This window comes from Aegilops tauschii, chromosome 5 (genome assembly GCF_002575655.3).
Source record: "Aegilops tauschii subsp. strangulata cultivar AL8/78 chromosome 5, Aet v6.0, whole genome shotgun sequence".
Classification (NCBI taxonomy): Eukaryota; Viridiplantae; Streptophyta; class Magnoliopsida; order Poales; family Poaceae; genus Aegilops; species Aegilops tauschii.
The window spans coordinates 473541314-473559290 of NC_053039.3; the positions used below are offsets into that span (position 1 = coordinate 473541314).

The window sequence follows — 17977 nt, forward strand, 5'->3', positions numbered from 1 at the left end:
TATCTCAGGGACCTGTTACTCTGTGTGCACTAGCAATCACATCAGCCCCATACTGTTTATGTTAACAAACTCCAAAACATAAGGGGCCTATCATTGCACCAACACATATCCTACCTCAAAATGATCTCGCAAGAGTGTTGGTTGCCATGTGGTCGATTTGGTGGGCAAGGGGAAGAGCAATTCACGACAACGAGTTCCAGAATCCTTTATCCACCATTTGCTTCACCAACAAATATTTAGAAGTGTTGGATATATTGAACAAATGTGTACGGATCTGCTCTGCTGCACCAAAACTAGTAGATGGAAAAGCTAAGATGAAGTGGATTTCCCCTGGTGATTTTAGATATAAGATAAATGTTGATGGGGGTCTGTCTAGGGACGGCCGCAGGGGTGCGGCTGCTGCTGTTTGCCGGGACGCTAATGGAGCCTTCCTGGGTGCTTCTGCTGTTGTCATCGAAGGGCTCGTCGATCCTGCTAATCTTGAGGTTGTTGCATGCAACGAGGCACTTGATTTAGCACTTGATCTCAACGTCAGTTCCATCAAAGTGGCCTCTGATTCCCTTGAGGTGATTTCCATCCTGAGAAGTAAGGCCTCATGTGCTTATGCTACAATCGTGAGAGATATTGATCAACGTTCACTAGCTTTTGAGGAGGTGTATTTTGTTCACGAAGGAAGACAAGCCAATACTGAAGCTCAGAAGTTAGTAAATGCGGTTGCTTCCTTAGGTGTTGGCCGACATGTTTGGCTGGGCACTATTCCTGATATTACTTGTATCCCATGGAACGTCTTGAATAAATAAAAGGCCATGTTCTACTAAAAAAAACATAACAAGAAGAAATTTGTCTAGAAAAACGTAACAAGAAGAATTAGAAAAACCTATCAACTAGCACGAATCTCAACACATAATGATCGAACAGCTGAAACACATGACTAAGATGTGGCTAATTCTCAGTCGACTGAGTGAGATTTAGCAGACCCATTTATACATATATAATCCACTTATATGTTTTTTCATAAAACTTCAAAATGCCCTTTTTAAAAAACTTAAAAATGAGTTTCCAAATTTAATAGTTTCATGGAGTTTGGGAGACTGGAGCCTATTTTACATTTCTAGAAAATTCGCATTGTGATGAACTGATGATGCCCCAATCAGACAATATATTTCTTTGAGTGATATTTTTAGGTGAATTATACAACAGCAACCTCCAGCAAGGATCCTTGGTGGGGATCGGTGGCTGCAAATCTGCAATGCTGTACAAGGATCTGCAGGACGGGAGCGCGTGAGCGGCGTGGGCTTGCTGGTGGGGCGGGCAGACAGCGGATGAGGTTGCTGGCCATGACCCCACCATGAGGGCGATGTCAAGGGTGAACAGCAAGTCCAGGAAACCCGTGTTAAACGTGTCTCTAGCAAATGTAGGGATGGCAGTTTTGTCCATGGGTATGGGTACCCGCGGGTACCCTACCCAAAAACAATGGGCATGGGCAAGATTTGAAGATATTTTGTACCTATGGATAATGGGTATCCATATCCGCAAAATATATGGGTAGAGTATGGGTGTGAAATTATGCCCATGAGTAACCCAGTGGATACCAAAAAAGTTAATAAATAAAAATTATTCCTATGACATGTGGGGTCAACATCCAACTCCTAAGGCCCACCTTAAGTCTCGTATTTCTTAAACCGGCCATAGCTCATAGGCCCATAATTACCTGCTCACCACTCCTCCTACGTCCTATTTTACTTTGAAAAGATCAAATCTCGATTCTTCGTTACCAGACTCATGTCCAACTCTCAATCCAGCGATCCCACATTCTCACCACCACCTCCCACGGCGTCGGGCTTCCACCACCCCCCACTCATACTCCCTTAATGCCTCCAACAGCTCACCCACCGGAGGAGACCGTGTTAGTGCTCTACTGCTCGCCCATCATTACTTGAATTTTAAACTCATTTCTCTACATTTTAAAAATTCAAATGACGTATATTGTACCCAGTGGTTACCCATTGGGTATAGGATCACTACAACAAAAACACCATGTATGGTCGCTTTTTCTGGGTCGCTTTTTTATTCGTCTCTACGCTCATGAACACTGGCGACCTAAAGGCGCTTCTTAAGACGTTTACAAAGCACCACAAACTGTTGATTGTAATTAGGCTAAAAAATTAAGTATTTAGTTTTAATTAACTTAAGAGGCGATTTGTGAGACGCTTTATGTGCGTCTCTGCTCTTCGAGACGATTTGTGGAACGTCTTAATGTGCGACTCTGTTCTTATCATAGATTTAAGAAATTTTCAATAATAATTTTTTTCAACCCGGATATCTATGAAAATTAGCTGTACTAAACTTTGGATAATACAACTTTGTTATTTGATTGCGACTTTAAACATCCCCTCTGTAATGTTCTTCTATGTCCCTGCAAAAAAAAAAGTTGTTCGTCTATGTATATTGTGAATTATTGTACGTACGATAAAAAGCACATTCAATTTTCATACGAAGCCATCCCAATCATCCAGCGAATGCAATGGACAGCTGCTATGCCAGGTCGTACACAATTCGTAAAAGAACAGTCGTAGATATAGCAGGGCTGATGTATATTATACTATTTTTTAGTAGGAATATTATTATACTACCTCTTTGATACGCAACTCCCTAAAATACCTCTGTGATACGCAACTCCCTAAAATGATAAAAGAAACCAGCAGCTAGCGCCGCCGCCGCTCGCCGCCTCGGCACCAGCAGTCGATCTCCCGCCGTTGTTTGGCCCAGCCATAGCCTCCGTCGTCGCTCGCCCCCTCTCCCATAGATCACACGCCGTCGCGCTCCCCCAGCCCGATCTGACGCCGCCGCAACTCGCCCCCAGCCCGAACTCCGGCGTCGCCCGACTCCGATCCCCCGCCAGCCCTCCGGCCATAGCTCCACCGCTGCTCGACGCCGATCTCCTCCCTACAGCGCAAGCTCCTCCGCCACCTGACGCCGGTCTGCCCCAGGCCAAGCTCCCCGGTCCCCTGACGCCGGTTGCAGCCCGACACCGCTCGCCCCAACGCCAGGCTCCGCCACCCGCAGAATACTCTACCCGGACGACTCCTCTCTCGCTTTGCTGCCAACCATGGCAACGACCTCGCCGACACACGTCTGCTGCTAGGAGCTTGTCCGCAGGTTGTTCTTCTCATTTTTTGTATCTCCATATCATGTGAAATATAGCTCAAATTGCGATATGTCACCTCTGTTTTCCCTTTCTGTCTTTGCAATGATGCACTGTATTGTTGAAATTAGACAATTGTTGATAAAAATCAGTGAATCCTTTTTGGTGATTGGATAAGAATTGTTGTTAAAAACAGCGGGGACTGTTGATTGGATGGCAATTGTTGATGACATGATATTTTTGAAGTTGATCTGGTTAGGGGGAGCTGCATTTGTCATGCCACACAAGAGTACTTTTCTTGTTTTAGCAAGAGAGACCACTGGATATTACTTAGATTTTTAGTGACTGGTTATACCAGCTAGCCTTCTATCCTGAAGGTTCTATTGCTGAAGGATATATTGTTGAAGAATGCTTGACCTTTTGTTCAAGATTTCTAGAAGGAACCACACGTTTCACAAGAACATCTAGGAACCCTGATCCTTCAGCTAATACAAAGGGCATGTACATGTTTGATAGTGTTGGTGAGCCAATTGGAAAGGCTGTCACTGTAGGCCAGTTGGACGATCAGCTTCTAGTTCAAGCACATCGATATGTCTTGCGACACACTGATGAGCTTGATGATCTCCGTAGGTGTGCTTCAGTGCTATCTTCTATTTCTTTTGTTTTTCACAAGTTGGAAAAAATCATGATGTAATTTGTCTTATTATTACAGAGAATTTGTGTATCAAGAGAAGAGGAAACCGGGTAACTTAAATTAGACGGATGATGACGATGAGGATTTGATTAGTAGACACTTTGCTGACTAGTTGGAACAAAAGGTATAATTCACCTTTTGCATGTTCCTTCACTGTAGTTCCATATGAACTCAATGTAACCACTCTTACATACATGTTATACTAGATGATGGACCGGATATCACAGAAAAGATAAGAGCATTAGCCGCAAAACCAAGCAAATGTGGGGTGCGCTACAGTGGCTATATAATTAATGGTTTCAGGTTTCATACTATCAGCCGCGATACAGGACGTGTGACACAAAATAGTGGTGTCGTGAACCTTGCTGAAAATGGTGTGTCCTATTATGGCCGGTTATCTGACATCTTCGAATTGTCATACAGAGATTACAAGGGGTTGTTCTTCAAATGTGATTGGTATGATGTTCATCACAAAGCTGGTATTGTAAGAGATGAGTTTGGATTCACTCATGTGAACTTCTCCCGAAAAATACATATAGGGGAGAAGTTAGAGGATGATCCTTTTGTATTTTCTTCCCAAGTGGACCAGGTCTTTTATATCCAACATCCGACAAGTGAGAATTGGAATACCATGGTGAAATTCAAACCTCGTTATATTTTTGACATGGGTGGAGAACCATCTTCAGATGAAACAGACTAATCTTTGTGCTTTCAGCTTGTTATCGGCAGCTAAGATATAGGTTGAGCACTTGTCATCCATGCTCCTAGGTAGAGTTACTCCAACATAATTATTGCAGTTGGGTGGATCTTCTTCAGAATGTATTGTTCCCTGTGTTACTTTGTAACGAACGAGCCTATGGTCTTTTTTAGTGTGTATGTTCCCTTTTGTTATGAATGAATTGTATAGCTATCCATTCAGTTCTGTGAATAGTTTTTTTTAACTTTCACATGACAGTTCTACTGCTAAATTTTGGAACCTTCTGACGAAGTGTGCTTCAGGTTCACTTACTAACTGGATGCTTTTTGTGCTAGTTTATAGGAAATGAAAGTAGTCTAGTCAATATTTCAATAATATTTTGCAAGTGCATGACATCGACTTTGCACGATTGACATCCCAGTCATAAAAATCAAAAGCAGTAAGGGATATTTGGTAAAATCAGTGAAGTGTTACATTTTTTTTGTTATTCTTAAAATCCTGGGAACGGCCACATATGGCCGTTCACTTCTGTAAAAGGTTCAAAAAAAAAATTGGGGGGGGGGGGGGGGGGGGGGGGGGGCATCAAATTTGAAAATGTTCGCGATCTTGATAAAAACATGAATTTCAAAAAAGTTCACGGCTTCTAAAAATGTTCATGAATTTGAAAAAAGTTCACCAATTCAAAGAAATATATTCACAAACTCAAAAAATTGAATTTAAAAATGTTCATGACCTCAAAAAGTTCAAGTATATGAAAAAGTTTTATGAGTTCAAAACTTTTTGCAGCCAACTGGAAAATTTAATGAATTAGGGAAAAGTTCGCAAATTAAATAAATATTTGTGAAAGGAATTTATTGTGAATTTGAAAAAAGTTCACTGTTTGAAGAAAAATATTCACGATTAAAATAGTTTGGGAATTTAAAACAGTTCACAAATTTGGAAGAACTTCAAGAATTTGAAAAAAAGAAAAAGAAAAGGGAAATAAAAATTAAAAAGGAAAAATAAACAAAAAAAGAAAAAACAATAAAAGATAAAGGAAAAAAAAAGAAAAAACCAGGAAAACAAAGTAAAACTTGGCCGAAATAAACCTAAACATGATATAGATACCCCAACTTAAAAACCTGGCAAGCTTTCGGATGCTTCCTAAAACCCGACCCAGGAAGCTTTTGACGCCTCCAAAACCAGGAGCAGGAAGGAAGTTCGTGCTTGTGCCTTAGAGCAACTCCAACCGCCAACCCATTTTTGTTCGCCCATGTCCTTTGGGTCAAAGCGGACAAAAATGCTAGTCCCGATGAGCCGACGCAAACCTACCACGGGGCCCAAGCGTCAGTGAGTGGAAGCTGCGGGCGGTCATCCTTTTTTAATCCACGCGTGCGGGTGGCCGGCCTCATCCACTTCCACTGCCCGCCCACATCTAACCCCCGTGTGCTTCCTCGCTGGTGACAAGCGAACCCTAGCGCCATGGGTTTCTTCAGCGGCACCGGTGAGCGGCTCATGCAGATCGAGCGCGAGGAGGACGAGGAGGAGCGCCGTGAGAAGGAGGAGGACAAACGTTGTGCGAGCAAGCAGCCCAGTCGGCGGCGCAACCTACGCGGCAGGACGACTTGGCCCGGGCTTGGGAGGCGGCATTCCCCTGGGCTGGCTCGGCGCCGGAGTTGGTCGACCTCTCTGGCCCCGGGTCGGACGACGAGGACACCCAGGGCAGCGTGCACGGCGGCGTAGACTTTTTTATGTTTAATTAATGTTTACTGTTTATGTGGACTTTGGCCGGCAGTTGACCGGCTTTTGATGTTTAATTATGTTTAAGTTTGAACGTGATTGCTTTTTTTTAAGTCCGCATTTTTTAAAAAGTGGGTCAGGCTATTGGGTGCACGCGCCGACCCAAATGAAAAAAATGGACATGGATGTCTGCGTGGCCGACCCAAACGGACAAAAAGCAGCCAAACCGTGCGTCCGTTTGGGTCGGCCGGTTGGAGTTGCTCTTAGATGGCCCGGCATTTTTTTGAACATAGTATAGACAGACGCATACGCTCATAGATACACACATACACTCATCCGTATGTACGCATACACGCACCACATCCTACCCCTATGAACACCTCCAAAAGACTAATCCGACACATCATCTTGACATGGATGAAGTCGCCACACACGTTTTCATAGTTAACGGGAACGTCTCCTCTCACTGAACGCACATCCTTGGAATGCCTGAAATAAATCCGGGAAAACGCAAACATCAATGTCGGGAGCTGGAAATGGCAACGACGGCCATGCTGGACGCTCGAACCAGCCACACGATTTGGTGGAACCGGTGCGGCAGGTTTACTTTGAAGGCCGTGAAGGAAAGGAGCCCTGCGGGGGCCTACTCCATTACCTCATCGTTGAGACGACACATTATCACGCAACACCTTGACGATAGTGAAGAGGCGGCGCGAGAGGAGGAGCTGTAGGAGCGACGCAATGTTGGGCCACATTCGCCACATCGGGCGCTGACACCGCATCAGTGACCAACTGGTCAAATCGGCTTGAAGGAGTTGCGGCGTGCTACCACCCCATTGCCGACAAGGCTAGGTGAAGGGATGGCATGTCGAGGCGGCGTCCGCCGTGGACATGAGCAGCACGCGACGGAGGGGGAAGCCCAACTTGGATCTACCACTACCTTTATTATTTTTATCAAACTATATTGATATTACTTGGATATGAATATTACCCAATAAAGTTTGTTGTTTTTTGAAAAAAAAACAAAGCATACGAATTGATTCAATAAAAGGTACACCTAAAAATTCATTTATCCATATATGCGTTTTTAACACATCCATACATGTGATTAATTAGAGCTCCCAAACTATTCCCACTAAATCAAATTTTTGCCGGACTATTTTCGCTTATAAAAGTTTTGGCGCTGGAGATTATTTTCTTTACCGCGCATACTTCCCGTGTCTCTCAATTTTCTTTCTCCATATATCGTCGGATATTTTCCCTCGCCGCCATCTCCGCCCACCACCTCGGCACCTCCCCATTTATCCAACCACCGATTCCAATCTGCGCCGTGACCACCACCCCGCGCGCCGCCCGTTCGTGTACCCGACGCGGTGGCAGCCTCAACCTCAAGCGCTGCCCTCTGCTGCTATCGCCGCCTGCCGCAGATTGCCGTTTTCCTCCATCGACAAGCTCGCTAATCGGAGCCCCGTCGGTGTCCGTCGTCCCCGCGTCACGAAGCCGCCATCCTCACCGTCACAAAGCCGGATCCACGCAGGTCTCATCCTTCACTCGAAGCTGCGCGCGTGTTCCGTCGGTACACAGCCCGCAAGCAGCTCTCGCCTCCATCCGTATCTTCAGCCTCCACCACGTCAAGCGGGTAATTTCTTAAATCCCATAGCCCCTACTGTTTTACCATTAAATCAACCGAAGTGGGCTCCTTCATTTATGCATCTCAAGTCCCGATCCTCTTCTCCTTCGTCTCCTTTTTTCCTTCATGTAGGCATGCACTCTAAGTGTTTGTTGAATTGCTTGCTTGCCTAGAAATCAATTATGACAGATTTTCTTGAAAATATGTGAGCAACTATTTGGTCCAATCAAATTTTATATGGTAAAACTCAAAAGTAGTACAAGCGGTGTTATATAGGTTGACCAAATAACCTCAAATTCCATTTATGCTGGAGCATAAAACATGGTAGTGTTTGGTTGTACAGGCTGCAACGTACTTTGCTATTCTGTAGTAATTTTAGTCTGTCCTATTTCCTACCTCATCTTAGTGCAGTCCCACTATCTCGTTAGTTATGATTTTTGCATCTTAGCTGAAGGGAGGTTCAATCAGCAGCTCTCAGATTGTGCACTACAAGATTTTTGTTTACATGTTTGTATGTTGCTGTGTGCGTTACAGTAACTTCTGAAGTGCTTTTTGGGTGCCTTTTCAGTTAAATGCATGTATGGGTCATATTTACGGCAAGATCACCTTATTCCACTTGAGTCCAACATGTATCACTTGAGCCCAACATGTACCATTATGGTGATACGCATTGGTGCAAAATAAAAGTTTCTCAGGGACTAACTTTTGTTCAACATCCTGAGAAAAAAAAGGAAATGTTCAATTTGCACTGCGGGCACTAGGAGATAATATAGAAAATGTGACACATGAGTTGGCTATGATCCGTTTGTTCCTGAAGCGAAAATTCCCCACTGAGGATTTGAGAAATGAATTTGTAACCGCGGGAAGTGATGAAGTTACTATCTAAACCACATGTCTTTCTGCAAAGATAAAAATATGAGTATTACTTTACTATTATCTTGTTCTTGTTTCAGGTTGATCTCGACGAAAGAGTTGTTGGCGGTGACCTCCCAAATGAATCACATGACGAAGCTGAAGAATATGCTCCATTGAGTGCTATGCAGGTGATGTAATAGTTTCTTCACTAATAAATATTCTACTTCATTCTCATACTTAAACAATTGTTCATCATAAGTTGCAGGAACTACATCCTAGCAGTTGTGCGGGAGCCAAAGAGTGTTACACCGGTTTATCGTTACCACAAGAAAAAATGATTCCTAAGGTGTGTGCACACATTTCTGTTTTGTTATTAAAAAATGCCTATGTTTTGTGTAAGTTTACTTACAACTGAACTGAACCTCAATTGTAGAAAGCACACATTGAAAAGTTTGATAGGGTCAATCAAGGAAGTGCAGAATCAACTTTACCGGACAAGCAGATCACTACCCAGGAATTGCATCCTATTTTTCTGCGAGAACCAAAGAGGATTACACTGGTTTATCTTTGCCACACATGGTTGCTAAGGTGTGCATAATTTTTTTACTTCATTATCAAACAATGCCTATGATTGTGTATGTTTATGTCGTATTGAACTGAACCTCAAATGTAGAACGCACGCATTGAAAAGTTTGATAAGGCCAATCAAGGCCGTGCAGAATCAACCAAAGAGGGTTACACCAATCATGGAAGTGCAGAATCAACTTTGCCGGATAGAGCAGATCACTGCCCAAGAATTGCATCCTAGCTTTTCTTCGAGGACCAAGGAGGATTACACTGGTTCATCTTTACCACGCATGGTTGCGAAGGTGTGTGTGTGTGCATAAACTTGTGATTCATTGTCAAACAATGTCTATGTTTTCCGTATGGCGCACATTGAAAAAATTGATAGGTTCAATCAAGGCTGTATAGAATCAACTTTGCCGGAAAAGACTAACCAGGAATTGCATCCTAGCAATTGCGCAAGAACCAAAGAGGGCTGCCAAACACTGGTATGGTACATCATCAAAGTACATTTCTTCTCATAATAGTCTTAAAGCTATATTCTAAAAATTTCTCTATTATCTTTCCTTTCAGGGCAGCTCAAGATTTAGAAAAGGAGTGCATTGCAGGACCCGGGAGAACTATAGAAGAATTATTCTTTAGATGGACAAATATTATGTTTTATATACAGATTTTAGCTTTATAGGAAAACTTAGTTCAAGTTTGTATGATCTCTTAATTATTTGAATATTTTATATGAAGATCTTATTTGATTCAGTTGTGAACCTAAGGTGTTTGTTCCTACTAAATGAAATTGTGTGAATGGGATGGTTGTGGATACAATCAGTGATATGGGTGGATCCCTTCATATTGTTCATGATATTTGTTGCTTATGAATGCGATTGGTGATATGGGTGGATGTTGTTATATACAATATTTTTTGATCATTCTGCACAAGCATATGGCATAAAGTTATTGGATTTGAAATGGCGAAGTACACATTTGAAATAAATCAAATATTATTTAAAGTAAAATATTACGTGGTTAAAGCTTTTGTATATTTAGAGACGAATATAATGTCTGTACATAGCGTGTATCCCTATTAGTAGAGATGTATGAGCGTGTCTAAGAGAACGACTCTACATATCAGAGACGCTTTTGAACGTCCAAATATAGCGTGTCATATCTAGAGATGCCTTTGGACGTCCCAATATAGCGTCTCATGCCATGTACAGACGCTTTAGACAGCGTGTCTATGTGTTTTGAGACGGTCCGTGGGGAGACGCTCCAAAGACGCTTTACTAAGTCGACTCTATGGTTGCATAGAGATGAAATAACATGTCTCTAGCTTTAGAATATGACGTCTCTACATGCAGTTTTTGTTGTAGTGGATACCCGATGGGTATGGGCATGGGTGCCAATTTATGTCCATGGGTATTGAAATGGGTGGGTATAGACAATTTCAGTAGGTATGGGTTTGGGTAGAAGGAGGTTGTACCCGCCCATACCCTACCCATTGCCATCGCAAATGATCATTAGTTGATGAGTGGTCTCTCGGATGGTTTTACCCCATTCCACAGGGGATCAAATCTGGATTTGGCACCAATATATCTCGGTAAGGTGGATTATTTCTCGAGTGAGAGGCAACGTGTCACTCAACAGCTAGAAACATGTGTGTAACTTCGCCACCAATTTGTAACACCACTATTAGATGTGCAATACTTAGAGCGCATCTAGATGTGCTTTAGCAAAAGAGCACATTTTAAATGTGCTTTAGCAAAACTGCTATTCTAATTCTGAGTAAATTAGAAGTTATGCAAATGTGTGTCTATGAGTTGTTCACTAATCTTTGCACGAGACCGACCGACATAGCACATGCAGGAGCATGCAGATCATGCATGATAACGACTTAGCCGGGCCCACCCACGTCTTCGCACGAAACACGTTTGAGCAGAGCCCTAGCATTTCTGTTTCTGGAATGGATAAGTAGGAGGAAGACCGCAAGGACAGAGGCACGCAGCCCCGCGGAACCAGGTTCGCTTCCATTTTCAAAGGATCCGGCAGAGATGGGCAGCAATGGAGGCGGCGACGGAGCAGGGTTCAACACGGACGCACTGGAGGGCGTGCGCGCCATCCTGCTGAAACCGTCCGAGTCCCTCGACGAGTCCACCAGGATCGCCGGCCCCGACTTCAACGACGCCGGCCTCGGCCTTGCCGGGATGCTCGGGTCGCTCGCCTCCACGGGTTTCCAGGCCTCCCACCTCGGCGACGCCATCGACGTCGTCAATCAGATGGTACGCCACCCGCTCTCCCCTTTCAGTTCTCCCTCGGTTGAGCATGCAACCTCTAGCTGTCCTCACCAGTCGATCACTCATATGCATGCGTGCTTCAGGAACTTGCTCTTTTCCAGAATCTCTGCTGATTTTGCCACACCCCTTGCATTTTCACTAACTCTTTCTGCACTGTGCTTGGCTGCATTGAAGCTGGATTGGAGGCTGTCCCAGGAGAAGCCAAGCGTGGAGTGTGATGAGGCTGAACTTGACCCCAAGTACAGGGAGTCTGTGAAGTGCAAGATATTCCTCGGTTTCACTTCAAACCTTGTGTCTTCTGGCATACGGGATGTGATACGGTTTCTGGTTCAACATCACATGGTGAATGCTCCAACTCTGTCTCACGTGTGCAAACCTGAAAAAAATAACAGTATCATTTTAATTAGCTAAAATATAATTTTCAAATAAAATGATATATAAAAGATCCTTTAATTAAGAAACTGTTTAGTAGAAGTAACACACATTCATTTTTGGTTACAGGATATGTCTAGTCACCAACCAAGCATGTGGTGGCCAAGCTAAAAAGTTTGTTATGAAGGGTTGCTAGGTCACTAAATACGACACCCTCCATTTCAAATTACTTTGGATATTAGGTGTCGTTAACACAAACATTTGACCGACAATTACACTATTAATAAGTAACTTTTGTGATCAAAATCATAATTACAAATAGATACTTCTTCATAATATGAATATAATGATACACGTTTTATGTACATAAAGTACATACTAATAGATTAATTGTTGATAAAGACTTGTCCTAATGAAACCTAATGTGCAAAGTAATTTGAAATGAAGATAGTACTGCTTTTTAGAATTATTAAGTGCTAGTAGTCACTCATTACTAGCTTCCTAAGCGCCTCTTTTCTAAAAAAAATGACTAGCTTCCTAACCCATGGCTAATTATTTTCCAAAAAAATGTGAAATGCCAAACTGCGCAATGGCGCTTAGTCGCTTACTAACATCACTAAGTACATAGCCACTATTGACTAACTTCCTAGCCCATGGCTAATTATTTTCCAAAAAATATGTTCTTTAGGTGGATGTTATTGTTACGAGTGCTGGGGGCATAGAGGAAGATCTCATAAAATGCCTTGGACCAACATACCGAGGTGACTTTTCTTTACCTGGAGCATTGTTACGGTCAAAAGGACTGAACCGGATTGGAAATCTCTTGCTGCCCAATGATAACTATTGCAAGTTCGAGAAATGGATCATGCCAGTCCTTGACCAGATGCTACTAGAACAATCTACTAAGGTAGCTTCTGTTTGAATGTAATAAATTAACTATTTGAATTTTGTTTCATATACATGTATTAGCAATCAAAATGCTCCAATAATAGGGATCATGCCGACAATCCATTGTGTGTGTCATGGCTCATTGATGGTGCACATAGAATGCACCAATTAGATGCATAGTTGATAATTTTCAGAAGATGCATGAATAGGAGTAGGCTACTCACACGATTGCGCCATTTCACGGCAGTGCATCATGGTCATCGTGGAAGAAAATTACCAATTGTGCAAAGTTCGTAATTTGCAAAATGTTTCACAATCGTACATGATGTGATGCTTCATAAACTTTGTTATAAGTTCATTGCATGAATTTCCTTACTTTCAGATGTATGCATAACCCATGTCACTTACGACGACCAATGCATAACTTTCTAGCAAATACATGGATGGAAATACTATGAAGTGTTGTCAAACCAAATGCATGATCTCGCTTTATAATTATTGCACAAATTGCTGAAATCAACATAGAGACGGTTGCGCGTTAGTTGATATTTGGTGTTCTCTAGTTAAACCATCGTTTTCTAAAATGTGAATTCATTGTTAGAACTTGTCTATCAGTATTTATACTTCTGTTACTTCATGAATTTCCTGTTAACTGCAGAATGTATGGACACCATCAAAGGTGATTGGTCGTCTTGGTAAAGAAATAAATGATGAAAGCTCCTACCTTTATTGGGCGCACAAGGTAACATGATTTTTGAATAAACCTTAGATTCTTACAAACTATCATAGAAGTGTATAAATGTCGATCATATTTTATAAGCGCGTAAACAGCTAGTTTGGGTAAGCAATGAGACAGGAAGTAGACTATAGTGTAACCTCTGGCAACCACTGCCATGTATCCCGCCGTTATCACAAAAACGATGCGTGAGTGCATGGTTGGGTCGAATGTCAGTGTGTGTAGTGGCCCCAAGGCCTTGTTCATATTGTGAGGTGTTTAGGAATTCTTGCTGAGGAAAATGAACATGACTATTTTTGTTTAGGTTTTAGCTTGTGCGCTCCCAACACCCACAAGACCCCATTAGGCAATCCCATTTTCAAGCACATGCAAGACCCTCTTCATTTTATTTTCAGTGCATCCAAACCCTCAAAATCATCAATTATTATTTTTAGCAATAAATAATTCGACTAAAATAGAACACTAGGAGGAACTATAACCTCACCCTCCATTTACTACTAGGTTTGCTACTGATGATATGGAGATGTGTGTGTGTGTGTGTGTCGAGGGGGGGGGGGGTAGTATCCTCATATATTCTAATCTTATTCTCAATAATTTATTGATATGAAGTCCCGCAGCGCGCGAGGTTTTAGCATATTTCTTTTAACATACACCTCAACAAGTAACCATGCATGGGAGAAGGCCCATCTCAACATGCAATCATGCATGGAAAAAAAATCTCATCTCAACATCCAGTCGTGTAATAATCAAATACAATAAATATATCTGCTTTTAGTTTTAGTTTTCGCAGATATTAAATATATTGAAACCAATTCTTGCAGCAACACGCAAGGTATCATCAGTATATAGCAATTCCTACAGCAATACAATGCCACCTCAACATACAACTATGCATGAGAAAGACCCACCTCAACATTCCGCCATGCATGGAAAAAGGCTCCATTTGATTATGCCACTTATATGCAATAAATAGTTTACAATTATATGATAATCAAACACAATAGATCACATGTTTTTCCAGTTTCAGTTCTCACATTATTAATCCAAAAATTCATGTTCCATACAACCAAATATCATTGAAATATATTGCAACTAGTTCCCGCAACAACGCATGATGCATCATTTAGTTTGATGAACACTTATAACAAGTGTTTGGGTCAAATACACGGCACAACCTGAATCACAAAAAGAGGTGCTTCTCCACCCACCATCGGCTTAATCGATCTTTATAGTTCCCACTGAGGAAGCATGAATCCTAAACATGGGAACAATTGCTATTTTTGAACGCACTATTATTTTCTCAAAGTCTAGGCGTGGTTGATTGACTTTTACTTTATCGTGTCTTTCACTTTATTCCTTAGAGAATATGTTTTGCATTAGATTTCTTTTTTTTGTTTGAATCTTCATTTCAAAGGCAATTATGCCAGGACTGAAGTTATATAGTGTTGACTCTTTAAAATTGGCCAGAACAATATTCCTGTATATTGCCCAGCATTAACTGATGGATCAATTGGGGACATGTTGTTTTGCCATGCCGTTCACAATCCTGGACTTATCATAGACATTGTACAAGGTAAATTGTGTTGTAATTACTTCAGTTACTTTATTTATGATTTCAAATGCTTGAAAGTTTTGCAGATGTAAGGCTGATGAATGATGAAGCTATTCATGCTACCCCAAGGAAGACAGGGGTTATAATTCTTGGTGGAGGCCTCCCAAAGCATCATATATGCAATGCAAATATGCTTCGCAATGGTGCAGATTATGCCGTATATATCAACACGGCTCAAGAGTTTGATGGTAGTGATTCAGGAGCGCATCCTGATGAAGCAGTTTCATGGGGAAAGATTAAGGGTTCAGCAAAACCTGTAAAGGTATATACATGTTGAAAAAATAAGTCGTTTTTTAATTAATTAATCTAAAATAATATTAGGATAGCGGTGTTGGCAATATTAATCACATATGAGAAACTAGACATTCAAGTTTATATAAAATAGTAAACTAGCACATCCGCCAGATTTGAACTAATAAGAAAGTGCAAGAATGAACAAAGGAGATTAGAACACATACGTTGGTAGAAATGATCGTGTCATTCAAGGTGTCGTTGAACCATTGAGTTGAAGATATCGTAGTAGAAGTAGTTGGTCAAATGAGAGCAACTGCTCCTTAGATGGTCAGGCGTAGTTCTACAGGCATGCATTCCGGTGGTGCTATCGATGCGGTTCTCAAGATGGGAAAGCCAAAGAGCAATGCGTAAAAAAGGGAGCAATGACAGTGGTGCATTCGTGGGTATGCACTCGGCTAGGACGTGGGAGGGTTAATCACAATTGGATTGGTAACTAACCCACTCAGTGAATCAATCGGATCAATCATTACCCCCCCCCCCCCCCCCCCTTAACTTAGCTTTGTGTGGCGAGCCAAGAGAGTGAGCGAGCGAGCATGTTATAGTCGAATGTTCTCATGTTTTAGGAAGGTATAAGCAAGAAACCCTTTATTTGTTGGCCTTCTCTTAGCTACCACCACAAATGAGCCTTTGAAAGTTTTGCACGAATTATTGTGTAACATGGTTCCAAACCTATATGTTCCAACCAATATGTACCAACACAATCCAAATGGTTTTGTTTTTATATTTTACATACTACTAGACTCTAGTTACTGAAATGTTCCATAGGTGCATAGACAATGATGCACATGCGAGGCATTGTCTTGAACTACCTTCAATTTTTTTTTGCATTGTAGAACACTGCAGCTTTAGAGTCTATGCACTTCTATGAGACATAATGGTGCTATGCAATGATGCTATACAACCTATTTGATTATTACTAATGCAATATGACATCTGAGCTTTTGGAAATGCAGGTTCATTGCGATGCGACTATCGCTTTTCCCTTACTTGTTGCTGCAACATTTGCACATAAGTTTCATGGTGCGAATTGAACCAAATGGCGTGGAAATAAGGAACCTTGAATTGTTTTGCTATTCATTTCCAACACCATTGCTATGTACTCTTACTTATTCCTTTTTTCATTGTCGCATGAGGTTCCAGTTGTATGTTTCAATGAGATTGTACATGGTGTCCAACATAATGGTTTCCATGTGTGTCCTTGTTTATCTGGTTACTTGACTGAAGTTTGACTTATAACACTACTACAGAGAACATCATTGTGTACGTGAAAAATATGTCCTCACCTATGGTTGTCTGGACAGTCACCAGATCTATTTTCACAGTACTCTGTTTAGGAATGATTTATAGGTTTGTTTTGAGTGCCTCTCAAAGCACGCTTTCTCCAAGCAGGCCGTGAACAAGGTTCATATTTATTTTCAGAATGAAAAAAAATGGCAATTCAGGCTGTTGCTGGTAGTCAGCGACTTCCATCTACATATTTGGAGTAAATAGCATAAAATTACCACTTTTCGTCCTATAGTTTCAAAAAACTACCACAAATTTGTTTGTGACTGATAACTACCAGAATCGGCGTCGGCTGTTTCAAAAAACCCAAAACATCCGTGGCTAAGGAATTAAACCGGTTTATGACAGGTCGGGCCCGCACCTAAACGAACCGTTTGTTTAACCGTTCGTTTGACTGTTAACTGACGTGGCATAAAATCAATCAGGTCCCTGCCAAAAAAATGAAAAGCAATCGGGTCCCTCCAGCCAGCTCCCAGCCGCCGTCCACCTCGCCTCCTTTCCCACCCCACTGGAGCTCCGCCTCCACCTAGCGGCCGCCACGCCGCCATCGGCGAGCTCACCTCCAGAGGGCATGAAGGCAGGGGCTGCCGGCGGCGGCCCATGCCCCCTTGCCCCGGCGCGGCTCGCGGCGGCCCGTGCCCCCTTGCCCCGGCGCGGCTCGCGGTGGCCCCTCAGCACCTCCCGATGGCGCGCGGCAGCGCGGCGACCGTGCCGAAGCCCCATGGAGGGGCGCACCGCCCACCTCCGATGCCCACCGCCGCACAGAGGTTGGCCACCTCCGCTGCCCGCCTCGACAGAGAGGCCGACCACCTCCGCTAGCCGCCTCCGCGACGAAGAGGTCGACCACATCCAAGGAGTCGGCGGCTGCTCCAGCGGCTCGCCCGAGGCACAGCCGGGCACGGGAGCGGCCGGAGGGAGCGCGTCGCCGGCCCTGCAGCACGGCCGAGCAGCCCGACGAGGTCGCCGCGTGCAGCCTGACGAGGTCGCCGCATGCGGGCGTGCAAGCTGCAGGACGACCTCCCCAGGGACCCGATTGCTTTTTTAAAATTATTCCAGAGACCCGATTGCTTTTTTACAAAACTTACGTGTAGGACCCACATGTAAGTTAGCGGTCAAACGAACGGTCAAACAAACGGTTCGTTTAGGTGCGGGCCCGACCTGTCATAAACCGGTTTAATTCCTTAGCCACGGATGTTTTG

At 42.9% G+C, this 17977-nt stretch overlaps 2 protein-coding genes and 1 long non-coding RNA gene across 4 annotated transcripts; all 3 read left to right on the forward strand.

Annotated features, from left to right (window-relative positions):
- Window positions 1-2653: 2653 nt before the first annotated feature.
- Window positions 2654-4807, forward strand: LOC109782585 (uncharacterized). 2 transcript variants are annotated; one of them, XR_005758000.3, is made up of 4 exons: window positions 2654-3159; window positions 3662-3775; window positions 3858-3963; window positions 4046-4807. It is a non-coding gene; the product is annotated as an uncharacterized lncRNA (long non-coding RNA). The 2 variants fall into 2 exon arrangements; XR_005757999.3 differs by lacking the exon at window positions 3662-3775 and having other exon boundaries at window positions 2659-3159.
- Window positions 4808-5997: 1190 nt separating this feature from the next.
- LOC109782586 (uncharacterized) lies at window positions 5998-10068 on the forward strand. Its single transcript, XM_073499337.1, has 9 exons — window positions 5998-6091; window positions 6396-6483; window positions 7840-7894; window positions 8839-8928; window positions 9006-9086; window positions 9174-9328; window positions 9414-9609; window positions 9693-9792; window positions 9878-10068. Exons 1-8 carry the CDS (start codon window positions 5998-6000, stop codon window positions 9735-9737), a joined length of 804 nt encoding a protein of 267 aa, XP_073355438.1. The 3' UTR covers window positions 9738-9792; window positions 9878-10068.
- Window positions 10069-11265: 1197 nt separating this feature from the next.
- LOC109782584 (deoxyhypusine synthase) lies at window positions 11266-16758 on the forward strand. The gene is made up of 7 exons (XM_020341204.4): window positions 11266-11577; window positions 11767-11934; window positions 12653-12871; window positions 13511-13594; window positions 15056-15161; window positions 15227-15462; window positions 16448-16758. Exons 1-7 carry the CDS (start codon window positions 11350-11352, stop codon window positions 16523-16525), a joined length of 1119 nt encoding a protein of 372 aa, XP_020196793.1. The 5' UTR covers window positions 11266-11349; the 3' UTR covers window positions 16526-16758.
- The last annotated feature ends 1219 nt before the right edge of the window (window positions 16759-17977 follow it).